This window comes from Orbicella faveolata, unplaced genomic scaffold (genome assembly GCF_042242905.1).
Source record: "Orbicella faveolata isolate gen_17 unplaced genomic scaffold, um_ofav_v1 contig_35, whole genome shotgun sequence".
In the NCBI taxonomy this organism is placed as follows: Eukaryota; Metazoa; Cnidaria; class Anthozoa; order Scleractinia; family Merulinidae; genus Orbicella; species Orbicella faveolata.
In genome coordinates this window covers 5,175,001-5,201,455 of record NW_028301564.1, presented here as the reverse complement: position 1 = coordinate 5,201,455, position 26,455 = coordinate 5,175,001, and the positions used below count along the sequence as shown (strand labels likewise).

General features: G+C 39.6%; 2 protein-coding genes across 5 annotated transcripts in view; one reads left to right on the top strand and one right to left on the bottom strand.

Annotated features, from left to right (window-relative positions):
• Window positions 1-203: 203 nt before the first annotated feature.
• Window positions 204-20,228, top strand: LOC110055091 (NAD(P) transhydrogenase, mitochondrial-like). The gene is made up of 16 exons (XM_089272829.1): window positions 204-327; window positions 2,250-2,320; window positions 2,860-2,924; window positions 3,621-3,684; window positions 4,184-4,440; window positions 4,858-5,176; window positions 5,550-5,702; window positions 7,728-7,984; window positions 8,770-9,064; window positions 9,802-10,125; window positions 10,737-10,925; window positions 11,974-12,447; window positions 13,273-13,539; window positions 17,379-17,618; window positions 18,300-18,478; window positions 19,278-20,228. Exons 2-16 carry the CDS (start codon window positions 2,263-2,265, stop codon window positions 19,425-19,427), a joined length of 3,291 nt encoding a protein of 1,096 aa, XP_089128955.1. The 5' UTR covers window positions 204-327; window positions 2,250-2,262; the 3' UTR covers window positions 19,428-20,228.
• A 618-nt stretch (window positions 20,229-20,846) lies between these two features.
• Window positions 20,847-26,455, bottom strand: part of LOC110055101 (hatching enzyme 1.2-like) — an 11,199-nt gene continuing 5,590 nt past the window's right edge. For 3 of the 4 annotated variants that reach the window (XM_020761480.2, XM_020761478.2, XM_020761481.2), the window contains exons 3-9: window positions 25,986-26,109; window positions 24,822-25,003; window positions 23,992-24,219; window positions 23,370-23,545; window positions 22,558-22,698; window positions 21,799-21,937; window positions 20,847-21,407 (exon numbers count right to left, since the gene is read on the bottom strand). In XM_020761480.2, coding sequence (XP_020617139.2) covers window positions 21,403-21,407; window positions 21,799-21,937; window positions 22,558-22,698; window positions 23,370-23,545; window positions 23,992-24,219; window positions 24,822-25,003; window positions 25,986-26,109 — 995 coding nt within the window. In that variant the 3' untranslated portion in view covers window positions 20,847-21,402. The remainder of the gene's footprint in view (window positions 21,408-21,798; window positions 21,938-22,557; window positions 22,699-23,369; window positions 23,546-23,991; window positions 24,220-24,821; window positions 25,004-25,985; window positions 26,110-26,455) is intronic. The other variant, XM_020761482.2, reaches the window with a different exon arrangement.

Genomic DNA, 26,455 nt, shown 5'->3' with positions numbered 1-26,455 from the left:
GTCTCCTCGCCATTCCTTTTGTCTATTTGTTAAAAATGAACATGTTTTAAAAAGCGTGTTGTTGGCTATTATTTTATACGTCGTTCGTCGAAGGAGCGTCAATTTTCAAGTCATTCAAGTTTGGCGGGTTTGCACCCAAGGGAATGATCTGTTGACTGCTGATTGGTTGCATTTCTGATTGGTTGGGGCGGTTTGTTTGTGTTGACCTTGACTTGGTAACCAGGTCTTCTGCGTTTGGAGGGGTTCAGCAGGGGGATTGTATCGTTTCTTCAGGATTTTATCCTCGAGGAATTGACTGGGAGCTCCTTTATAAGGACTCCCCAGAAGGTAAGAAGGGATCTGTATGTTCCTATGTTCTAATTGACCGTTGCTAAGCTCTAACACGTTAAAGCAAGCGTGAATGAAATGGCGCCAGCCGCCTTGGTACAAGTGAATTATGTCGGTCGCACGAGCAACAATCGTTCAATTGTACATGCGGAAAAATAATAACAAAATGGCGGTAGCGAGCTTCAAGGACAGTTTAAGAATTAAATGATTGAGATAATGAGTAAACTATGTCTTGCCGGCATTCTTCATGATAGTTTTCAAAAGCAAATGTGCTTCTTCCCAGCGACACAACTATCGAGTCAAACTGAGCCAAGGATGTCAACTTCATGTACCTATGTACATCAGTGTACTTTGGTAGCAATTTTGCTACTTTCTCTACGACTTGAAGAAGATCTAACGTAACTATATACATTGCGTGCCATACTGCCAAGTTGTAACTACCACTGGAGGGTATGTGAAGTTTCTTTATAACACGCACGTGGGCATATTTATCGTGTATAAAGGAAACATACGATCAATTGTTGCTCACGCAAATTAACTTATTAAATTGAGCTCTTGTGTTGAACGAAAATTTCACCTCTGTTTCCCAGAATTTACGTTTTCACACAACAGCATCGTAACCAAAAATGAAAACAATGTCTAATGCATTCCTGACCAAATATACAACAACTTAATTATATGGTGTAGTCTATGCCATACACAATGTAAACTTACAAACTTTGGTTGATTATTATAAACTATTTAAAAACATTTTGAGTGTGTCTGGGCAAATATAGGAACTTAAAGTGATAAATTCTTTTACATCTGGGGCACGGATGTCAGGATGTTGTGGATTTTACCTTTGATCGTTGATGTCAGCTTTATGTACGTTTAGTACAGTATTGTCCCAGTATTATTACTGTTATAATATGACTAAGAAAATTACTTCATTGTTATTGGCTGAGAGTAGGCCAGTTTATATTGTTAATTTTGAATTTGAACTGCAGTGCAAATTAACATGTGCACATTTGTAATTTTAACAGCTGTGTAATAAATAAGTAAACACATGAAAAGGCGAGAAATTAAATGAGCTCAGTCACGGTTTGCACATTTTGAAAAGTTAAGCCTAAATTTTTCAAATTCGTCGTTTGCAATCCGTGTCAATCTTCGCCATCCTTCACAATGTTTGTTCCTTTATGGTTTATTGTTATCTCTTTGATGTTTTTCTATCATAGTAAACTATTATTTTCAGGTTTCCTTTCATTTAAAGGAGATTTTGTATGTGGCCAAAAAAAAGACAAAACACCGTGACTGAGCTCCTCTAAGGATTTACACTACCCTTGATACTCGAAAATTCTTTCAAATTGCACTTGGCTAAAGGGAATTTTCAAATATCACTTGCAGTATAAATCCATCATTGCACTTGCCTTTATATGATTACCCACGCTAATTTTATTAAGACCCATTAATATTTTTGTTTTATTAAGACCCATTAAAGTGTTCATTTTTCCAGCTAATTGAAGTAGTTACATGTAGAGGGATCCAATAAAAACCCAGTCATGATCAATTTTGGCTTATACTCAATTTCTCATGCTTAAAAAAGTGTAGATCAAATTGCATAGTCTTATTTCTGATTGGTTCAGATTGTAGTGGCAGATCTAGGAGAGGGGCCGGGGGACCTGAGCCCCCCTTATTTTGGGTTAAAAAAGAAAAATCACAGAAGGAAGAAAAGCTGGCAGGGAAAGGAAAACAACCCCCCCTCCCCCCCCCCCCCCCGAGCTCAAAGTCTCGATTCGCCACTGGATTGTACTTGATAGTTGTACATGTATTTGAAAACTTCCTGATAGCAAAATGCAGACATCCGCCATTCATTACGTACATTTCTTTAGTATTCCTATAACTTTTAATAAGTTTTGCCCTACTTTGCATTTTACATATGCCAGGTCCTTTATCAGAATGTTCTTGAGAGCTGGCCTAAGTATAGCTAGAAGATTCCATGGACAATCCTTAGTTGGTAAGGTGGTGAACTGGTACTAACTGTTGTATCTAACTATAGGATTTGAAATGGACTTGCAATGCACTCAACATACGATCAAAAATTTCTATGAGAGTAACTCTATTAAGACTTTTAGAAAATATCAAAATTTTGCTTGTCAACATGTGCAATATATTCCGCTGTTGGAGCCTCATTTTAGCAATCACCATTCCGAGGCAATCACGACCATTTGACGGTGGATGTTTCGAAAATTTCTATTGTTTTAAACCTCTGGTAATTGTCCGCATCACATGATTCAAACTCACTATGGGTGCTGATTGAGCATCAAGATTCGTTACAACCCTGATAAAGTGATAAAGTCATGCACTCTGTTCTCAAATGAGTTTTAGTTCATCTTTAGAAGCACTGCTGGTGTTACAGTGTGTATAACTTGGAAATTGCACAAGACATACTGAAATCTCTTTGAATTACTAGATAAATTATATTCTTACACATGTACAATGCATTTCAGGCTTTACAGATTCATTTAAATTAACTGTACTTCTTTTGTTTTTCAGGAACTAAGAGTGTATTAGGTAGCTATGGAAGGACAACTTGTTCACCAAGGTGTTCCGCTTTTAAGGCAAGAGTAAATTTTGTGGACTATAGTATTACTCAAATGCATTGAAAACCTCAGAAATCTGTGAATTCGTATAATGTACAAATATACATGTTCAGGGATATTCCTGAATCACTCATCTATGTCATATTTACTGGATTTTTTGATTGGTTTGATGCTGGATTAAAACATGTAGTTAGTTAGTTAGAAAAAAGAAGCCCCCAGAATAAAAAGGTTCTCACTTAAAAACCAGACCATTAAATGCAGTTAAATGCAATTTAATGGAGTTAACAACAAGGAGCACAAGTCTTGCTTTTGCAGTGAGCGGCATTTATATTTGTGCATGTGCCAGGATTCCACATGCTCTTGAGCCACAAGGCATTCAAGTAGTTTTATTTGTCAGCGTTTTCCTCGAGCATCTTAGTCTCAAGCACAGGGACTCTGCTCAGAGGTTGTTTCTTCTCCCCTGTCCCTCCCTTTTCCTTCCCATGTTTTATCAGTGTGACGGGTGCCCACTTTCTCCCTTCCTCATGGAGGCTCTGGCTGGGTTGTCAGGATTACCAGTCATGGGAGTGGTCTTCATTTGCATGTAGGAGCTGGCTGGCTGACACCCAACCTCCACTTGGTAAGGCAGTTGTTAACAAATGGTAAAATAAAAGAAAGTGTCTGATGAACTGTTGAGAATCTTGATGCTGACCATGGATTATAATGTGCTTTTAGGATTGCCACTTCTATCCGAAGCTTCTGGCAGGAACTGTACGATTCTGTGCTAATGAGGCCAAAGGTAATTATCTCACAGTTGCCAAGTACTGCTGCATTGGGATCAAGCTTCCATTTAAATATGTAATTTACTTTAATTATAGTCTTGCTGTTTTCTGGTGGTATGTTGCTACTCTGTAAATGTATGTAGTTTGCCTGGGCCATGGTCCTTAAAGGCCATTGACACTATACAGAGTTTTTGGTACAGCTTGGATAAAATGAGTACCTGTGTCCACTTTCACCAGTGGTCAGACCAGGCAGGTACATGTACAGTACACTGTAGGTAGTCCAAACATCAATGAAAAAGTTGACTCAGGAACCAGTTTTATCAGAGCTGTACCAAAACTCCTCTGTAAGGTAGCTGGGCCTTAAAAGTGAGGCAGTCAGGTTTCTTCTAACAGTCATGGTGGTTGTTTGAAAGCTTAAATGCCACTTCGCAGCTCAAATTTGACTTGATAGTCAAAGGAGAAAACCTCTGTCTGGACTGCAATGTGCATTGTACAGTGCCATGCTTTTGTTAACAGATAAATCTGAGCCAGAGTCAGTTGCCGGTGTCCCATATGATCAGCTGACTGTTGGTGTTCCAAAGGAGATCCATGAAGGGGAGAAAAGAGTTGCTATGTCCCCTGAAGCTACCAAGCAGTTCACTAAACAAGGCTTTAAAGTAGTGGTAGAGGCAGGAGCTGGTGAAGGAGCTAAGTTTCTTGATGCAGATTACATTGCTGCTGGAGCAGAAGTCAAGTCAGCCAAGGAGGCATTTAGTTCAGATATTGTCCTTAAGGTAAGGAGTGGACCTAGCCCAGAGAGATTCAGAGAAGAGAGTGCTTCATGTATTGTGGTTGCACTTCAGAATTAGACAAACAAACAAGCATTGGCCAAATTTTATCACACATGGCTTATAGAATATTCTTCTTTAATATGTAACACAAGTTGTGAGATTAACTTTCTACCATAGTAGCCTACTGACTAGGCAGACATACTATCCACTGACAACAGTTTGTAACTACTCAGCAGGTTCTGGTACAGTACAATGTATTTGTTTAAATTCTTGACACTGTTGGTGTTGGACTTGACTAGTCAAAGTTACATGTAAGTAGCTAGTAGAAATTAGTAGAAAGTACATTTTAAGCTAAATTGTCACTGTTCTGTGACTAGTTGGCTAATGTTAGTATTGTACCCTGGTAACGTTATCATTCAGGTACGGCCACCTCAGAAAAATCAGGTTTCAGGTGTCCATGAAGCTGACCTTATGAAGGAAGGTGGCAAACTGATCAGTTTTCTCTACCCAGCCCAAAACAAAGACTTGTTGGATGTCTTAGCAAAAAGGAAAATAACAGTGTTTGGAGTTGATTGTATCCCAAGGATTAGCCGTGCCCAGTCATTTGATGCTCTGAGCTCCATGGCCAATATCGCAGGCTATAAGGCAGTTATCGAAGCTGCAAACTTGTTTGGGAGATTCTTCACAGGGCAGATTACTGCTGCAGGGAAAGTTCCTCCAGCAAAGATTCTTGTTATAGGTGAGTACCTTGTCTGCTACTGTAATTAAAATAATGTATTTTAAGTAATTGGTTTGATGAGAGAATGAATGTACATACATGAACAGTTCCATAAAAAAAAATTTTCACTCACCCCATGTCACTGTGGCATGACAAGGCGGTGGCGGTCTCAATTTTTAAGACAGGAAAGTTGGAACATAAACTGGAAATTCCAGAGGGGTGGTTGCGGGGGCTGTCAAACCAAGAAACCCTTCATGGGGGTAAGGGAGGGGATATGAATAATTTCTGGAGCAATCCAAATTCCAAATTCCTCAAAGTGTTCTTCCTTCTTCTCAAGCCTTCAAGCTTAATAGTGACTTTGTTGTTTTACATGCTCCTTTTTTGATGAAACCAGGTGGTGGAGTTGCTGGCTTGTCCGCCATAGCCACAGCTAGAAATATGGGAGCCATTGTTCGTGGCTTTGATACCAGAGCTGCTGTCAAGGAACAGGTCCAATCACTTGGAGCAGAGTTTCTAGAGGTCACTGGAATAGAAGAGTCTGGTGAAGGTGAGAATCTGTTCAAACCATCGAATTGAACCTAAAGTGTAACCAATGTTGAACCTGTTAATATGTAAACAGTGATTATTGTGTTAACACAGGATTAACAGTGGATTTCTGTAATAATTCCAAAAAATTATAGAAATGCACCTTGATTATTTCAAAACTCATATACATGATTGTGGGTCATTCCACGATCATGGACGTTACATTTGTACAAACTTTAGAGACAAAGCAGAAGTATTATATTCAGACATTGAATTTTAATCACAGAGCCGTATTGACATTTTTGTTGACTGTTATATTATTGTTGTTATTTATAATAATTTAACATTGTTTCGACCTCTAAGTCCTCAATTTTTGTAGAATGACAAAATAATATATTAGTACCAGGCTTTTAGGGCCATTATTACCAAGCTTCTTGCATTTAATGTTGTCCATAATAATTATAACATCCATGAATGTAACATCCGTGATGTAACATCCATGACCGACTTAACATCAAGTTTTTTTAGTGACCTTTTAGAACTGATAAGTTTTGTTGTCGCAGATATTATTTTATATCAGGCTTAGATACAAGCCATGAGAGAAAAAAAATAGCGCTTTAATTTTCATGGACGTTACATTATGTCCATGACAATATTTTTGACAGTTACACATTTCTCTGAGAAAATGTAAAATAAAAATATTTTGGTTTTTAATGGAGAAATTTGGTTAAACTAAACATTAAATGTGACACTTGAATTTTACTAAACTCAGTTGTTTGAATTATGATTAAAAGATGATTACATCCATTATATACCTACAATCGTAGACAAAAGTCCTTGGGACACTAATGTAATTTAACGAATTATCTGTGATTTACTACTGAAGTTTGAAAAAAGTGCTGCTTTCCTTTTAAAAATGGATTACTGTTTCCCTCCCCACCCAATACAATGTTGAAAATCAGGAGAAATTGCAGCTAGTAGTTTTCAACATTGTATGGGGGGTGGGGAGCGAGGTTAGGCAGGTGAAGTAGTATTCGTGTCAGGGGTGTGTGCAAAAGCACCAAAAGTGCAAGTTTGTCCCAACACTTTTGTCCATGATTGTAGATAGGAGTCTTTCAGTAGTCCCTTACTTTGGGTACCCCCCTCAGTAGTGGATGATGCAATCCACACTTAGTCATGATGTTTTTTTGAAACTTCAGTCCTTATGCATTATGGCTCTGCAGCTAAAATCCTAGAATAGTTTATTTTAAAAATTGTCTTTTCCTTTGCTCTCATGTGGAGTGACCCTTGTAGGCATGTATGAATGTATACATGTATATCAGTCAAACCTCCATGTGCAGCTAATGGCGAACTCTCTACAGCGGCCACTTTTTTGGTACCAGTGGACAGTCCATACTTTCACTCTTATTTTAACCTCTCTACAATGTCCACCTCTCGATAACGGCATTGGCGTCCCGACTGCTTAAGTAACCTGTTCACATATGGCCAGTTAACCAGTGACTAACAAACGGTGCATAAAAAGCCCCATTTTGTATTGTAAAAGGTCACTAATCTTGATCTGTACAGTGCTTCTTTGATCTCTATTTCTGTTTAGTTTCTGTTTTATTGAGATATATTTTGATTGTGTTACATGCAGTTTATAGCTAAAATCTGTAAAATAAATTTTTTAAAGAAAAGAAACGTTGCACCCCTGGAAAAACAGGTGTCATGTCACACCCCTACCTTCCCATGACGGTGGCCTCTCTATAACAGCCACTTTTCTCTGTCCCCAGCCAAGGTGGCCTTTGTAGAGAGGTTCAACTGTATTTTTGTACTGTGCTCACAAATTGTTGTCTTCCCATGTCCAGGATGTCATGGCATTAACAAAGTCAAAGGCTTTTGTATGTGTCGCTGTAGGGTTTGCTCAATACAGCCCCCAAAGGTTTCAACGAATCCTGACACTGACTGAAATTTTAGATACTGTACGTTACACTGTAATTATCGACCTTGAATAATTTTGCTGTCAGTTCGAGCCATGAAATACAGGCATTGAATCTTTCTTTGTTAGGTGCTGGTGGTTACGCTAAAACAATGTCACCTGAGTTCATAAAAGCTGAAATGGCGTTATTTGCCAAACAGTGCAAGGAAGTAGACATTGTTATAACAACTGCTCTGATTCCTGGAAAACCTGCTCCAAAACTGATTACTAAAGAGATGGTAGAGTCCATGAAACCTGGGTCAGTTATAGTGGACTTGGCTGCAGAGACTGGTGGAAACTGTGACTTGACCAAGCCTGGGGAACTGTACAATCACAATGGTGTCAATGTGAGTGCATGTGAATCTCTGTCAGGTTACATGTACTGCCTTCTATGATTTGTAGTAGCTTCAGTCTTTTTTGTATATGTACATGTAACATTGATTTATTGAATTAAGACCATGATAAATTATGGTCTTCTAAAGGGAAAATGACATATTTTGACTTGAATGTGTCCTGGTAATATCCATTTCAAGGAATTCATACACTTTGATAAGTAAACTTTCTATATATTCATGTAAGAAGATTGAATTTAAAATACATGTACCTGCACATGTAGTTCCCTTTAATGATTTTGTAGAGGTGTAGAGGTGTTAACAAGGAACTAAGACAAAAAGCTCTCACTGAGGTGATGGGAAAGCTCATTTGGCTACCTACTACTTTGAGATGAAATTTTGATCATCCTGCTTCAAAATATCCAGCCTTGCACAGTATTGAGAGACCTTTGGACAAAGGGTTTAGAATTCAGCTCCCTTGACCCTGAATACATGTATTATGTAAGAAAAGTTTAATTATTGTGCAACGATTTAGAATGGTCAGCTGGTTTATTATGGGACAGTAAATTGTTATGCGATTCTCAATAATAATCAGTCATTAAGCACTCATTAAATGAGGTAGTGGAGATGTTTTTTTTTGTCCGTTTGTTCTCAGTCCATCAATGCATCATGTTCTGGCTTATCAAACCAAAGATTATTGTGTGATCGTATCCTTCATACTTGGTCTGAGTAAGCATCTGATTAGTTGTCTTTCTTAAATTTACGCTTTTGTACCAACTTGAACATTTTTCTACCCAAAGATTGTTGGATACACTGATCTTCCAAGTCGACTACCAACTCAGTCAAGTACTCTGTATGCCAATAACCTGAAAAACTACCTGTTCTCCATGGGTGAGAAAGGGAAAGGAGAATTTGCCATAGATCTCAAGGATGAAGTGGTCCGTGGCTCTATTGTGCTTCAAGATGGAGAGCTGATGTGGCCGCCTCCTGCACTGGATCTTCCCTTACCCTCTCCACCCAAACCAAAAGCAATTGTCAAACCACCGGAGCAATCCCCGTTTAGTGTTGCAGCATGGGAGACTGGTCTTACAACAGGTACATGTACATGTACAGTGTGAGTCAGTAGTGTTATGGAGTTCCATTTACGGGTACCATTAGATTTAACTGTTGTTTCACTTGTTTTCATGCCAGCCTCTTTTCCCAATTTAAGTAAAAATCAACTATAAGGTGACTTAAATGACACTGAGTAACAGATTTCACTTGAGATTTTGGTAGGCATCAGCGGGACATTTAACATCATGATGGCATTACTAAGGAGGCAAAGTTTTTAAGTATTGTAGATAATACTGGCACAGATTGAACCTACAGTTATAGTAATTCACAGCTAAGATAGAGGAGCTACTACAGTAATTATATTTTTTTAATGAAACATATTTGCATTGCTATAACAATTTGCTGTCTTGTGAATCTTATGTATGATTACATCACTTGCTCAAAATTCACATCCAAGCCTCATCTGTGTGAAATTTTCGCAAACCTCGGGTGCCTCTGTGTTCTTTTCATGTGGGTGTACTTTTTTATCTTTGCTGCCTTGGGAATTTGTGTATGTTAAATTAACAATTTGCATTTTTTTTAACTGAGGCTTGGTGGTGATATGCCATCATGCAAAAATGTTATTTGTGTTTTGTGGGCATCATTTAACCTGAAATGCCCCCATCAGGAAATGATTTTCCATCAGTGGGGCTAATTTATTATTTGACAATACCAAAATCTTCATTTTACTACCGGTACTTGTAGTAATCAATGAATTCTTTGATTATTTTACTTTGCAGCTGGCTTAGGCTCCCTTCTTAGCCTGGGAATAGTTTCTCCGAATCCTGCCTTTGCTACCATGGTAACCACCTTTTCTTTAGCTGGTGTGATTGGATACAAAGTTGTTTGGGGTGTGACGCCTGCCCTTCACTCCCCCCTGATGTCTGTCACTAATGCTATTTCAGGCATTACTGCTGCAGGGGGGTTGGTTTTAATGGGAGGCGGGGTGTTACCCAACAACACTGCCACCTCATTGGCTGCACTGGCAACACTGGTGTCCAGTATCAACATCACTGGTGGATTCATTATCACCAAACGCATGCTGGACATGTTCAGGAGACCAGGTAATGTCCTATTTTGCTTGAACTGCATTTGCTTATTCAAAGGGCAAAATGGAGAGGGATTATTTGTTTGGTTTTTGCAGTTTTGTAAGATGCATGAAACTTAAAGAGTAAAATGTGAAAACAAAATTAATGCAAAACAACCCAGGGGCCTGTTTCTTGAAGGTCCCGAAAGGTTTTTGCACCCAGAAAGACGTAGCAAAATCTCAAACCTTACGATTAATACACAGCTGTTTTATTCACGTATTCCTAATATGAACAGAGGTTCTCTTCATACAAGGAGTTTCAGGCATATGCACCTCTTGCTTTTTAGATACAGATTATCTAAAAGTGGCTTTGATTGCGCGAAACATTTCCGGAGCTTTTGAGAAACGGGCCCCAGGTTCCGTTCTCTCTATAACGTTGTATTCAGAAAATCATATCTTTCATTTCATTTCTTGTAGACAAGGCTTACTATCTTTAGTAGCATTGCACAGAAAAAATATTACTGTTGCCAGTGGGTAGTAGAAAATTTGAAATGGCAGTGATAAATCAGAACAGGTTGCTGTAATTTTGTGATGTTGATCTGTAACTTCCTGTGTTCCATGTGTTAATCATGATTTTGTTTCCCAAAGGGGACCCCCCTGAGTACACAAACCTGTATGTCATTCCTGGAGCGGCTGTTCTAGGAGGGTATGCTGCCGCTAAGATGGCTGGGTATACTGATATTGATCAGATGGCATACCTGGCATCATCGCTGTGCTGTGTTGGTGCGCTGGGCGGCCTCTCAACTCAGACCTCATCAAGACAAGGAAATGCTCTGGGTAAGTTAATTAACCTCCCGAGAGTCCTGAGGGAACTGTGTGTCCTTGTTACATGTAAGTGCACTCTCTTTTGCAGACAGTGTCTTAAATCCCGGCTTAATGCCTATATATTCTCTGTAATTAAACCCTCTCATATACAGATAACAGATACTAAATCTCGGTCCCAGAGAACAACTTCATGTGTAACCGAACTGGTCGGTTTATTACAGATTAATTGGATTAAATTTTGTAGTGAACAAAATTTACTTTTGGTGGTTTCACCACCCCTCTTATTGTTTGAGAACCCATTCTCGCAAATATGCAGACACAGGCATTGTGTAAGGGCCCAAAATCAATGTGGTTGCAATGACTTTGTGTAATTCACTTTTGTAACTCAAAATTTATCAACATTAACTGAAATCACTGGTAGTAGAGGCAGTTAGGTGGTGTACACAGTGGTTGAATGCCATCAGTTGCAAGAAATCCGGATGACATAAAGTTCTGCGTGGTAAAATAGCTTTTATTATCACTTTGTCGGGCATTGTAGAGCATTTGGCGGGCTAAAATGTATTTTAGCTCCTGAAATTTATAAACTGTCAGTTTAGCAACTGTACAATCAATTTCACCACTTACAAACAAGCGTTATTGAACTTTCCTTTCATGTCTTCTACAACTTTTGAAAACTCATGATCAAATGGCAAGATTTTGTAATTTATGGCCAGCTTCGTTTGATGTATTGTGTATTTTCATTGAAGAAAAAAAAGCCATTCAACTTGTAAACGCTGGCGTGATTGTTCAGACTGTTTTGTTGTCATTTTTTTTTTTCAGTTTTTATTTTCTCAATGCCTTCCAAAGTGATAATAATAGTAGTAGAGTTTATGTTCTTGGGCATAAACACAGTATGTTTTGGGGCTTTCTCAGTCTCATTTTATCCCTCGCCTAGCAGCTTGGGCTAAAATGAGACTGAGTTGGGCCCAAAACATATTTATGCCCGAGAACAAAAACCCTGTTGTTTTATGACACTGTCAGCATCTGCTCTAACTCTGCTTCTCATTTCTATCGTGTCTAGGTATTATAGGCATAGGTACTGGCATGACCGCTACCATTGGGGCCCTGGCACCTTCCACGGACGTGCTGACACAGATGGGCGCCATGATGGGAGTGGGTGGTACCATCGGAGCGGTCATATCCAGCCGCATTGCCGTCAGTGATCTCCCTCAGCTGGTTGCAGCATTCCACAGCTTTGTTGGCCTAGCTGCTGTCCTAACCGCCATTGCCAAGTACCTGGCGGATGTGGATCTCTTTGCAGACGACCCCGCAGGGAATGTCCATAAAGCGGCCATCTTTCTCGGCACATTTATTGGTGGAGTGACCTTCACAGGTTCCTTGGTGGCCTTTGGAAAACTTCACGGTCTGCTGGATTCCCGAGCGCTGAATCTGCCGCTTAAAAACCAGCTGAATATCGCTATGGCGCTGGCTAATGTTGGAGCCATGGGTTGGTATATGGCTACCGATAGTGCTGCGGTTGGAATACCTATGCTGGGTGAGTGAGTACCTTGAATTGTAGATAAAGGGCAAATTCCCGGAACGTATTTAGCTTTATCCCACGGAATGACGTGGCTATTTTCATAGGAGCTCAGTCACGGTTTGCGCATAGTGAAAAGTTTAGCCTCAATTTTTCAAATTCGTTTGTAATCCGTGTTAATCTTCTCCATCCTTAGCCATCCTTGTTCCTTCATGGTTTACCATTATCTCTTTGGTGTTTTCCTATCTTATTAAACTGTTATTTTCAGGTTTCCTACCATTTTAAGGTAATTTTGTATGTGGCCAAAATAACTCAAAATACCGTGACTGGGCATTTCTCTGCCATCACACATGTAACCTTCTGTAACAGTCAGGGCTGTCATGAAGTTTTGATTCACCTGTAGCCTTGTTCTCCACACCCATAGCAAACCTGTTACTTTGTGGGTGAATTCTATCAACAACAGGCAATTTCACCCGTAGCATCAAGGGAAAATCAAGCATACTAACTAGTCAAAATAAATTTTTGTTTCCCTTAACTCGTCAGTGTAGCGAACAAATCTAAAATACTCGTGGAAGATCTGCTATCTGTGTCGTCACTTCAACTGAGTTGTGATTGTCTTTTTGTACATTGTCAGATATTTCATAGCTTACCACTTCCCTTTCTGCGTAGGTTTGTGTTGTAGTTTTCAACTAGAGCGCATCAAGTTCAAGAACACACTGCCAATTCTTTGTCAGAGGGAAACATGGAAGCGTCTCTCTAAAACAGAAATGGTCCACCTCCTTTCTCTAGTAGTCAGGGAATGGGTAAGCTAATAATTTTTGTTCTCTATGTTGTGTATTTCAGGTACCGCCGCCACGTTATCATCCATCATGGGTGTGCATATGACGGCCTCCATTGGTGGCGCAGACATGCCTGTTGTCATCACTGTTCTCAACAGTTACAGTGGCTGGGCCCTCTGTGCAGAAGGCTTCATGTTGAACAACGATTTGCTGACCATCGTGGGAGCCCTTGTGGGCTTCTCTGGCGGTATCCTGTCCTACATCATGTGCAAGGCTATGAATCGTTCCTTGGCTAATGTACTGTTTGGCGGATACGGTACATTGTCTACTGGTGAGTACACAGAGTGTACTTATAGCTACTTATACGTTTTAGTATACGACTGAGAAAATTACTTCTATGTGATTGGCTGAGAGCAGGCCAATTTATCGTTAATTCTTAATTTGCACTGCAGTGCAAATTTACTCGCGCGCGTTCGCAAGTTTCTCAGTTCTGTAATAAGTGAGTAATCGTATGAAAGCCCGAGCAATTAAGGATTTGCACTGGTCGTGATATTTGAAAATTCTTTCAAAATGCGCTTGAGGTTCATGCAATTTTAAGAGAATTTTCAAATATCACTCGTAGTGTAAATCCTTTATTGCACTCGCATTTATACGATTACTTATACTTATTTTTTCTCCTTTTTGACTGGTTGAGATATCATTGTGTCACCTACAAATGACGGCATACAAACAGTGGACTTCGCGAACGCATTATCGTGGTGTACCACGTCGAAAGCGTCAGTGCACGTGCGCTGGAGTGTCTTCTTTTGATACCAAGACGAAACAAAAGCATTGCTCTTTTTCCTCTAGCTTCATCTAAGAAAAGCTGTTACGTGTTATTCAAGAACATTGTAAAATAAAACAAAAACCAAGCTTACAAGTCGAATGAGAAGATAATGAATCGTTAAGTAGGCAACCGGCTATTAACTAAAAGTTAATTAACTATTAGACTGATATAATGGTTTTACTAACTCAATTATGCATCACAAAATAATTTGAATCTGTCCCGTGCTAATAATTCATTGATTGCTCATTATTCGTACCATCTGATCAAAGTCAAAACAAATACAAATTAGCGTAGAAAAGTCGTTGAACGACTTAAAGATGAGTTAGTTTTCAGTCGTTTATTTTGTTAAGTGCTGTACAAATGAATGTGTGATTGATGAAGATAAAGCTCACAATGTCAATGGCGGATTTAAAGCTTGAAAGATATCGCGAAAAAGGCCTGCAAAAATATAACCTGACGTCATTTTTAAATTTCGGATTCTCCCTACCGTATTGCAATACGTCCAGTAATATCGACTCGCTTGCATTACAGTATTTTCTTAGCAGTTTCTTCGACCTCCCTTTCCGCTGAGTTTGTCAGCGGTCCGTTTCCTTCTTCGGCCGTGAGTGTTGTCATTCTGTCCACACGCCACACTGTTAGCTCGTCGTGTTCGTCGTCTTGTCTCCTCTCCCCTACCCACTCCGGACGTTCCCTCTGGACCCGGTTGTTTGGTTCTTTTCTGAAGTACAACATTTCCAACCAGAGCAGTGGAATCACTTGAACGCTTGGAAAGTCTCGTCACATGACGCCGCCTTAACACTGTCGGCTCGATCACAACTTCCGGATCTCGGTAGTAGTCGGCACTGTACGATCTATTGTAGAGGTGACGTGATTGGCCAGTGTTTGGCGCTAAAACAATCGGTGCATCGGGGAGGGGTTTGAGAGTGAATAGCGACGCGGAGTTGTTTCCTGCATTGGTGCTTTCGTTGTGCAGAGACTCATCAAACAGGAACTGCAGTGAAGATTTCGCGTCAAAATCAGTTTCGTCCGTTTTCATGGAGATATCTGAAATATCTTTGTCTGCACTTTCACTGGACTGAGCTTCGACGAAGAGAATTTCAAGCGATGACTTGTCGCTGGCATCCGATTGTTTTGTCGGGATCAAAATCCCGAGCGAGGACTTATCGCTCAAATCTGTGTTATCATTCTCCGACGAACTTCCTTGCCCGGGAACTGTTTCCTTCGTAGTTTCACTGAATTTCGGTTCGTTTTCCTCGAACAAAGTTTGTAGAGAAGAAACTCGCCCGTCTTGTTTTGATCCGCTGGCGAGTTTTATTTCTTCAACCAACACCCAGTCGTCCTCTGTAACTTTGGAGTCGTCATAGAACACCTCTCCGTTGTTAGCTTTTTGTTGGACTCCTTCGGGTGAGCCCCACACATAACTGGAAAACGACGAAAACATTTTGTAAGTTAATTCATTTGTTGTTACACTCGAGAGCAAGCCATGCTTGTAACCAATGACGTCACCGGTTGGCATTTGCTATTATGACGTGAATTTCTGACCAATTAGACTAATTAACGATTTTGTTAGACTGTCACGCGCTCGGCGTAAGAAAGTATGTGGATCTGACTCGGCTTTTTTTCGTTTACAGGAATTAAACCTCAATTAATTGAGGCATTTGATTGGCATATATTATGGCCGTCTTGGTGGAACGTTTTTTAACACAATTCAGTGTCGTGAACTCACTCCACTTTGATTAGTGTTAAGTTTTCTTGTTTCTGTTGGTTTTCCGATCTTCCAATCTAATCAGAGCGGCACTGAACGCATGTGTAATTTGTTAACCAATTTTTGTCCTTCCGCCACCTAGACTAACTGAGCTTTCGATTAAATTGAAAAAAAAAAAAAAAAAAAAAAAAAAAAAAAAAGCTGAATTAGTCCGAAATCGTTCTTCTACGTTGTTCTTCTGTTCAAAACTCTCGTGCGCATCACTCACTCACTCACTTACTCATCCCCATAACGCCGGCTGGCGCAAAGCGCGAGCATATTGGCTTATTAATGCAGATCATCAATGAGCAGAAAGACGGGTAAATTTTCTTGCGCGACCACCTTCTTAGTTTGTTATCGATAAGCTCTTGTGGAATTGTAGCTACTTTTGAGAATGTCATCTGATGGCGTTTTTATTATTATTATTGATGAAAGGACAGAAGTAACAATTGTTGAAAACGGTTCGTGAACAACAATATTTTTCGAAAATGTCATCTCCTGACTGCGAGTATTCAATGCTTAGATGCCACACAAACTTAACTATGGGCGCTTTCCATCGGACAAAACATTCTGGAATTCTGGAAATTTCCAGAGCCGAATGAAACAGCACTTTGCGGAATTTTCCAGAAAAGAGGACAACCTCGCGAGGTATACCCGAATTTTCGTAAACTTCTTACCAGGAATTTTCGTTCCGTTTGATTTTCCTCCCCGAATTTCGGTTGAGTGGTTCGCATTTCAGAAACTGAACAATTCTCGGATTTTTCGGAAACTTCCTAAGGAAATTTTCGTACCATTTGTCTCTGTCGAAAGTTGCGGAATTTTGGTTGAGTGTAAAGCGCTTTATTAGTAGCAATGGAACAGGGCTCTCAGTACAGTGTGCAGTACAGTACAGTACAGTAAAGAAATACTGCTTATTAGCGCGCGCTTCTTTAATAACTTCTTTAAATGAAATGAACTTTTTCTTCAGCTCCGCCTGCATTTACGGGTTAATCCGCTGTATTAGTGGCATGGTAACCCTTTTTAGAGGGCGTGTTTAAATGTGGCTAAATATAATTTAGGCAAAGTTAAACTCGAACCAATGCAGCCAGCAGTTTCTCCTTTGACAGTACGTGACCTGCGGGGCGCCCCTCAGGGGATTTGCAGGGTTGTTGTGCTTCACCGCACTACATGTGCAGTTCAGTTAGCTGATCTTTGCGGATCATTTGCAGTTTGTGTTAGCAAATCTTTGCGGGTTTTTAAAACACGAAATGGTGAAATGATACTACGGTTAGCCTAAATAGCGCTTAGGTTAGCCAAAATATCACTGACCCGACAGTGGTTAGATCTCAATAATTGTAAGAGTTAACCCTTGCAGAAGTCTGTACCCCACACTGACTCTTACCTGTAGTGCCATTTTGTCATTTCGCCGGCATTGTTAGTGTTTTAAACATGCCACTTTTTATACCACTTTGGTTTTGTTTTTCAACCAAACTGATATAAACCAAACCAACTCAATCGGGTGCCCCGGTTTCGTTCTCAGCCGGCGACTTGTGGGAACTCAGTCTAAAGTCAGCATCGTTGCTACAAGAAGACACTCACCTTGCATTCATTGTTTTAACAGGCACTGGTACAAGGGAGAAGGTAGAAGGAACTCACACAGAGATCAATGCAGACGGTGCTGTAGAAATGCTGACAGGCTCTAAGAACGTGATCATCACACCAGGTTATGGACTAGCTGTAGCTAAGGCACAGTATGCCATCGCTGATATGGTGAAGGAACTCAAAGAAAGAGGACTCAACGTGCGCTTCGGGATCCATCCCGTAGCGGGACGTATGCCGGGACAACTCAACGTCTTACTAGGTAAGTATAGATACCTTCTTGTGGTACTCGTAAGTGATTAGCTTAATTTGGTCGTTTTGTACCGTGCTTGGCGTTTTGCAGCTTAGCGGTGCTTTGTTAAGGTAACCGGTGTCTGTAAAGCGTAAACTCTGTATGCGAGCGTGTCACTCGGGTAACAGATAACAAAGTTCCCACAGGCTAGGAAATGATCACAGAAAAGTCAGGGAATTTTATTTTACTGAATTCTGGGAAAAGTTAGGCTCGATTAGTCGGGGGAGGAGCGCGGGCTCCTTTCCCGAACAGCGGCTGGTAATCGAACCTGGGAAAAGTGGCATTTTGAAGAAAACTCAGGGAAAATTGAAATTAGAACACTGGTGAAGGACGGCTGTACATTAAGGGGAAGCTGGAGGCCGCCACCCTATCTGGCATTTCGTATTCGTTTGGTCAGGGAAATTTTATTTTTATCCGGGAAAAGTCATGGCATTTTAAAAAGTGGTGATGGAAAAGTGTCCGTTGTCTTTATTATTGGGTATCAAGAAAATATCTGAGAAGAGGATATATATTAGAAGGGAAAATATATGAGCTTTTCTTCGGGACAAATAGACTCGCCGTACTAAGCGTGTGTCCGTAAAGCGTGGTTCCACTGCAATGATGTGTACCAAACCTGCTAATGGAAACTGATTCAGTTTGCTTTCCTTGCAGCTGAGGCTGGAGTGCCGTATGACATCGTGTATGAAATGGATGAAATCAATGATGACTTCTCTGACACCGACCTCGCTCTGGTTATTGGCGCAAACGACACAGTCAACTCCGCTGCCCAAGACGATCCAAATTCTGTGATCGCGGGCATGCCTGTACTAGAAGTTTGGAAAGCAAAACAGGCAAGTCGCTGTACTTTATGCATCCGTTACTGACTCTTAATTGTCTTTTTTTCCTTGGTATTTATGGAAGGGGAAGCGAGTTTTGTTTACTTTCCTCCTTCAAGTTTTCGGTATTAAAGCCAAGCAGTTTCTTTAGTGATGATAAACAATCCTATTTGCGTGCATATTGAAACCTTAAAGCCATGTAAGACATGTTAAGGTAAGGTCGTTTTAGAGCGGTTTTCAATAGCACACTTGCATGATGTCGTCATTTGACTACAACTACCAGAATTCATTTCGTTTCTCCTTTATTATTCAAACTATTCAACCACAAGGGGGTTTAAATGACAGTTGCACAATCACCACGAGAAAAAGAAATCGAAAAGTATTCTGGTACTTGTAGTCAAATGACGGCTTCTTGCAAATCGCCTATCGAGTGTCGTACACCCAAAACCAAACTAATTACCTACCAACAGACCAATTTCGATATATTAAAATTCAGCATAAAACAATAAACCATAGCTTGAGGCTCTGGGGAATAACTGCAAAGTTTGTGGGGTGTATTCCCCTGAGCCTCAAGCTAGGGTCTGTTGTTTTAGGCTGGATTTTAATATATCGAAATTGGTCTGAACCCATCTCAAACCGTTGTAAAACCAAAACCAAAAACAAAGTAATTGTCTGATTACTTTCGACACTCAATTGAAAACCGCTCTATCAGACCAAAGTGAGAGACATCACTATTTGAGGTCAAGTTGCTTGTTGGCCGGTGCGCAATGGGTCTTGGTTAATGTAACAAACGCAATGCATATTTGATTGACAGGTGATTGTGATGAAGCGTACGTTGGGCACTGGTTACGCGGACGTGGATAATCCAGTATTCTACAAACCCAACACTTCTATGCTCCTGGGTGACGCTAAAACCATGTGTGATGCTCTCCTTAACAAAGTCAAGGATCACTATGGCAGTTAACGAAAGTGCAAACCTTTCTCTAAATCAATTGTATCAGGATAATTTTGTATCTGGAAGCAAATTCAGTTGCGGTTTTCATAATCTCTGTTTGAAATTTCTATTATAATCACCATATAGGAAGTAATGTCAAGTAGTTTTTGGTTAGGTAGAAATGTTTAAAATGTTCCCTACGACCAAAATCGCCAGATGGCACACGGCTATTTATTGGCTGGTCTTAAGTTTTATTTCATTTTCACACTTTCTTTTTCTTCCAAATAATCTTCGTGTTTTCCATTGAAATACCTTTTACGACTGCAACCCGTCTGTAAAAGTTGACTGAGCCCGCGGTTTACAAAAGAGGTATTGCTAGGCAACTTCTCTGACGTACGCGGATTGCGTTATGTTGTCGCGACAACGAACTTGGACGAGTACGCTATTGTTTCATTATGCAACTAAAATAGAAATTTTTCAGTTTAACACCATTGATGGTAATTGTTTCTCATACGGTCCACAGTGCTACCAGTAGCTATTCTTTCTCACCCTCTCTGCTTTTAAAACTCTTCCTTTCCAGCAAGTCATATTAAATGACGCCAGTCGGTGATCGGTAAAATGCCAGAAATGTTTGCCGGTCAGCTCGCCGAAAGCGACAGTTACGGTAAAGCAGCCAGACATGTCTCTGTTATACTTGAAACCACACATCGGTAAAATTTGTTTTAGAAACAACGGGTTTTCAAAGCAACTGTACAGGTATTTTTCAAGTGTCTTCCTCCTAGAGTGCTAATGTAACGAATGTGCAAAATAAAGAGTGCCTTTTGAAGGAGACTAATTGCGACCTTAACTTTTCCAGTAATCTACAAAGTAACTCTGAGTTGAGTCTTACTTTAGAAAACTAGGTTGGGTAGAGTTACTTGGTTAAGAAGTTTTCACCGTTTTATACGTCTTAAAGATGATTTCCAGTCTGTGCTGCGCACTCCCGAGAGTTTGTTTGCGTTTTTTGTTTTGCTTCATGTAAAACATCACAAAATGTAAACATTTCGCAACTACTTACATGAAGTAAATTCAAAGTTTCAAAACAACCGCCATTATGGATGCGAAGCGGTCGAAGCTTTCTGCTTCGTTCTTTCTCATATCACTTGATGAAACAACTTCGCAGCTGTAAAAATCAATGAAGCTGTTAGAAAAAGAATTTGAAAGGCCTCAAAGATATGGTATATGCAAAGGGGTACCATAGCAACGGTATAATCTGATAGAAAACACCCTTATTTTAGCTTTGAAGGGTTATAACTCACAATGTGTCGGGTGTGCCACCTGAAGCAATATAATGAAATTCAAAATTGGCTGCGGTCGGTCTGGTATCTCTATATGGCCCTTACGCCATGTTATTCCGCGTTGGTCATAGCAATTTATTTCGCGAGTCCGCACAAGTCCACAACCAAGAAATAACAAAAAATAATCTTTATTGAGTCTCGCCCCATTAGCAAAGGGCACAGCCCTCGAACGCAAAATATTGATAAGTACACACACACCATGGCGGAATACAACCAGTATATCATTTTCTACAACACTCTAACTACTTGAGGAAATTTAGATCTCAAAGGTTTCTTAAAGAATAAAGTCAAACTATGTGAAGTCCTTGTCCAGTAGAAATTAAATGTACAACCTCGATATAACAGACGAGTTTGTTCGTAACTTCTGTAGCAAATGTTCCGTAGGCTTTTAAAAATAATGGTTTTCCCTTTTAAGAAAAATATTTTCTTGCCTTTGTTGGAAAAACTATTTAGTCTCGTGTGAGATTAACATTTTAGTTTGAACGTAAAAGTTTTTTCGCAGTGAAAGACCGTTTTGGCGAGGTTGTTTTTCTTTTCGGCACGTGATCTAGTTGCTCGTCATTTTGAGAGGGTTTGACTAACCAGTTTGAAGTGGAAAAAAAGAAAATCATTTGTAATCTGGCAGCGTATCGAGGTGGTTTGAAGAGGTGTGCAACGGCATGCAAACATCAAGCTGAAAGGAAAAAACATAAGCGTGTATCAAAACGTTTTATCAAACCGCCAAACATACACTCTTTGTTAAGGATGTATATTTTTCATGCCTAGGTTAGTTGGATAAACGTGTTTTTTGCCGACTTCAGGCTGAAAATGTTCTTGCCTACATTCTTAGATAACTGATTATAGTAAATGTATTTCAGTAGAATTGAAACGGATGTGACCAGGAATTGAACTATCAAATAGACCTCTACGGTGTTTTCATCGTGTTGTATTGCTCACTTGATTAATCGCCTTACCTTATACTAGTTTTAATCTTTTTATCAGCTAGTTATGTTAGAAAAATGAAAAAACAACAAGGGTTAATACCTTAATACCCTCCATATAAAACAGTATTAAAATAAACTTACCGTCACAGCCATATATCTCAACCCTGAGACAAATCTCGTTGTACCAGTGTGTCGGCTCAAATCGAACGTAACGAGCGATAAAAGGTGCTGGCACCTGGTTATATTGAGCTGAGTTCATATCGAAGTTTGCGGCAATCGCCTAAAAATATTAAATAGAAGATCTATTTAACAATTATTCCACGAACGCGCTTTGGATATGAAAATTAAGCCAACGCGGCGCGCAGCGCCGAGTTGGCACTAATCATTTCGTATCCAACAAGCGCGAGTAGAATAACTGTTTTACTAAAAACGCCCCTAAAATATAGAAAACTAAAATAAAATTACGCGTAAAATTAACTTATGCGCACGCTTACCATATTTGTAAAGCATAATATTATGGTTCATATACCATAGTAGCTAAGCCAATGAAAAACTCTTGATTTGCGTGCTGCAATGATCCAGTTTTTATAATACGTGTAGCAAATTTCCTCTTCTCAAAGACCAAGTACACAAACGCTTTAGGCCGAATTATTCTCCCAAATTGTTTCATTCTGTTAGCTGTAAAACCATTCAATCTTCTCCTTAAATCCTTATTAGCTTGAGTCCAATAGAGACATTGTAAACGATGCGTTGATATCATGCTTAGCTAACTGAGGTCAACCACGCAAAAAAATGTGACCGACAATTTGCCATGCAGGCCTTTCCCGGTTAGCTATGCAGACTTGCTCCTGTCCATGTCGATGTCCTCATGCTGTTCTCATGGACTCATATTTATCCTACCTTTCCATCGAAAGCCTGTTTCCAGCTGTATTTATCCAGACTGTACCACACTTCAAGGCGTGTTGTCCAAGCGTTGACAAACAGGTCCACTTTCCCCTGCGTTGTAATTCCTGTCACTTTTTTCCTTCCTCCAAGATCAATCTTAGCAAGACAACAGTCAGTAAAACACATATTGACCGTATATATTAGGACAACTTATTCTCTCACAAGCAAAAACTAGACGCGACTCAACTGTTTAAAGCTTTGTAGGCTCTCCCTTCCCGGCCTCGAACCCCATTCACAGCTCTTTTAATGTCCAAACACCCAGAATGGACGAAGTGGGTGCATTTTGCTCGTATTTAACAATTGAAATGCGTGTACTAACTAAAACGGTTATTGTTTTTACAAACAATTTCGACGACTGTTAAAATTTCATGTATTATAACAATTTCTGTGGTGACACAACATGTTAAAATTAAGGTGGTGGTGAAGAGAAATTGGAAGAGATTTCCCAGCTAACTCTGACTATTATAGGTCGGCGAGTCATTCGTCAAGTCAATTTTAAAACTGAAAATGAGATCTCAATTTTTGATTTACATAGCTTTTTAACACACTAAACAACAAAGTACCTAATCGAAAATGTTTATTTATTTTTTTCATTTTGGTAGAAAAAATCCAATTGTTTCGCAATCGAGATGACAGAAGCATCCCAGAGGGAGGGAGTCCACGAGCTCTATCAGATTATTGCCTGCTAACTCCCCCCCCCCCCCCCTCCTTGTCCCCCAAGATGCTCATACAAGAAAACAAACCGTCCCGTAAATGGATGAGCTCACCTGAAGCCACTCTCCTTGTTGGTGACTCTGACTTGCGCACCACGCACCATTACCCGAAGCACTGGCCATCATGTGTAACCTGGCCTGATGAGGCTCGAAGTACGTTTTGTGTGAACTGGCTGTAATTTGTGAGTCACGGATTTTATTTGACTCCATGCCAAACGCTTTGTAACAACCTGCACAGGCAATGAAAAACATGGAGTGAACATTAATGAGCATACACCTCTTACATCTTTCTTCAGGAGAACTCAGTTAAACGCACTTTCACGAAATAACTGATGTGTTAAGCACTCTCTGATTGTTCAGCCCCTGATGATTGTTGTAAATGTTAACCTCGTGGCATTAATACACAGTATCCTCCTATGAAGGACCAGTGCTGGAAACTTCAACTTTACCAGATTTCAGTACCGCAGTTAATTAGCTTTTAACAACTTCGAGATGATAATCAATTATTTCTTTTGCTTGCCGACGAAGCACGCTTCTTTGGAAATATAACGCTTTGTCAATGAAAATTGCGCTCATTTCAATAAAAAAAATATTGTAGTGCAAGAGAAAATGAGGATACTGTTCAAATCGCATTCTTGCCTTTTATATTTTACAAACTCGGGCAAACTATACTTACTTGGGTAGCCTGTGCAACTGTACAGTAAATTAAGCTGTGCTTTGTCAATCTCAGAAAGGTCGTCGGACCCTCCTAACGGTATATAAGATCCTGCACGTGCTTCCATCGTGTTTAAGCCATTTTTACTGAAGGCTTTTCTCGGCAGGTGCATCACTGACTTCATATCATAAGGCGCTTCCAGTCTGTCTAACTGGGCATGGGTATATTTTTGAAAGTTGTTCTCAAGCCCTACGGAGCAACACATGGCAAAACTCAAAACCTGCGGGGATTGAATCAAGGGAGTTATGAGGGAACTTAAGAAGGAATCCGCCAGAAGTTCGAGTAACAAGTGGACAAAAACTGTGTACTGAGTTCATTTACATTGTATTGCAAACTTCTGTGCAACTGTTTTAAACATAAAAATCAATTCTAACAACATGTGTCGAAAACAAATTTTAAAGTTCATATGAAACACTTGAAAGTACTCGTGAAATGAAACTGATGATGAAACTTTACCTGTGTTTGCACAATTTCTCTGAACTTTGAAATTCATTTTCTCGAGTTCCCATGGGAAATTGCTTTTGGTGTTATTTCAGGCAACTATTTATATCTTTAGCTTTGAGAAAATGTAAAACAGAACTGTAAAACGGCTATAATTAGTCTGGTCCAGGGTTTTCGTCCATTAAAAACTGAAATTACTCGATTTCCAATTGGATTTTGTCTTAGTGTAGACGCGCGCAGAGGAAATTCTAATGTGTCAAATGTTATACGTTAGTCGCTTCATGATGCGCAGCATTTCTTGTAACGGTATCATAATAAACGATATCTTATATGACATTGCCCATATTTACCAGGCATGATATTTTCCGGTATAATGACGACGTACGAGTCTCTGTCGTAACGAGAACTAGTGTGGAAAAAACCTACGGCGTGCATGATTTCATGTAAGACAGTACCAGTTATACCACATCCAGCTCCAATGCTGATTGGCTGACCACCAGACTTCTGCACATTGCCGATGTAAGACCAGCACCTGGTTATGAAAAATATACATATATAATATTTTAACGAGAAATGTTATACATGTCCTGTATTTCACTGTAACTACTTTGAAGTCAGGTCTCACTGAATTCGGTAGAACTAACAATTATTCCACGAGCGCGCGTTGGATATGACACGATAGACAGCCAACAACGTGGTTAGCGCTGAGTTGGCTATAACAATCTCTTATCCAACAAGAGCAAGTGGAAATACTGTTTCATTAAAAACGCCCCCAAAATATAGAAGACTAAAATAAAATAAAAATAAAAACGTACGTCTCCCAACAATTGTATATATTAGGCTTGCCATATTTGTATAGCATGGTATAATTGTTCATATGCCATGATGGCAAAGCCAATGAAAACTCGTGAATTGCATTATCCAATGATCCACTTTTTATTAATACTAGATAAAAAAATGCTGTATTAGTTTGCAGACTCCGATGCACTTTTAAAGGTCTTTATATTACAAATTTCGGGACAATTAAAAAGAGGAGAGAGGAGAGCCACTATTGAAGGTGGGGTTTGAGCCATATCTTTTCTAGCTAACGCGTCATGAAATGAAATCAGTTCATTTGATTAATCGTTATTATGGATAGATAGATTGATTGATTGATAGATAGATTGATTGATTGATTGATTGATTGATTGATTGACAAAGTGATTGAGTAATCGTGGGATTGTTCAAATGACTGATGGATTGACTGATTGACTGACTGACTGACTGACTGACTGACTGACTGATTAGTCAAATGATTGATTGAACAATGAATTGACACCTGAGCAAAAAGGTAGTAAATACCTAAAACAATCTTATACATATAGCAACAAAACTACAACTCACACAGAAATCAAATAGGCCTGTCATTCAATTATCTTCTTTTCCATTTCTAGGATAAACACTATACTGTTTCTTTGTCTGTTTCGATCTTTTTTATTCTTGTAATCTAATCGTTGTTGCTGTCTTTTACTCACCCGTTGCCTCTAATGAAACGAACATAGTATTGTTCACCTGTCCTTGGTATGAAGCGAACACACGATATCCGATGTACTTCACTGATAGCCTCTTTTATGACTTCTTTGTCATGTGGATAGCTATCTAAACAATATCAACCAGGATCATTAGCTATACACTTTTGTTAATATTTTAAGCGTTAAGTTTTCCTTCCCAGTAGATATTTGCTATCGGCATAGGATTCAATACGTGGTAATGGCACAGACAAGTGATAAAGCTACCTTTTCAATTACCACTCAGCCAATCTCTGTGAACTTGTTTCAACACTGATATGGGTAAGATTCTTCCCTTTCTCAATATTATGCCTACGCACTAAATACTTCGCTATAGCTATACTATAACCCCGGAACCATGCTCAAAGACGATAGCAATAAGAATAACGTCAGAACAGTGGTTTCGCACGTGCGTTATACACCTCGCTAAATTATAT

What these genes read in the sequence shown, in the direction of transcription:
- LOC110055091 (XM_089272829.1), top strand. Translation starts at nt 2,263, where the DNA reads ATGTTCTTGAGAGCTGGCCTAAGTATAGCTAGAAGATTCCATGGACAA. An exon ending in GGACATGTTCAGGAGACCAG is followed by an intron (nt 10,126 to 10,736) that starts GTAATGTCCTAT and finishes TGTTTCCCAAAG; the next exon opens with GGGACCCCCCTGAGTACACA. An exon ending in ACAACTCAACGTCTTACTAG is followed by an intron (nt 17,619 to 18,299) that starts GTAAGTATAGAT and finishes CTTTCCTTGCAG; the next exon opens with CTGAGGCTGGAGTGCCGTAT.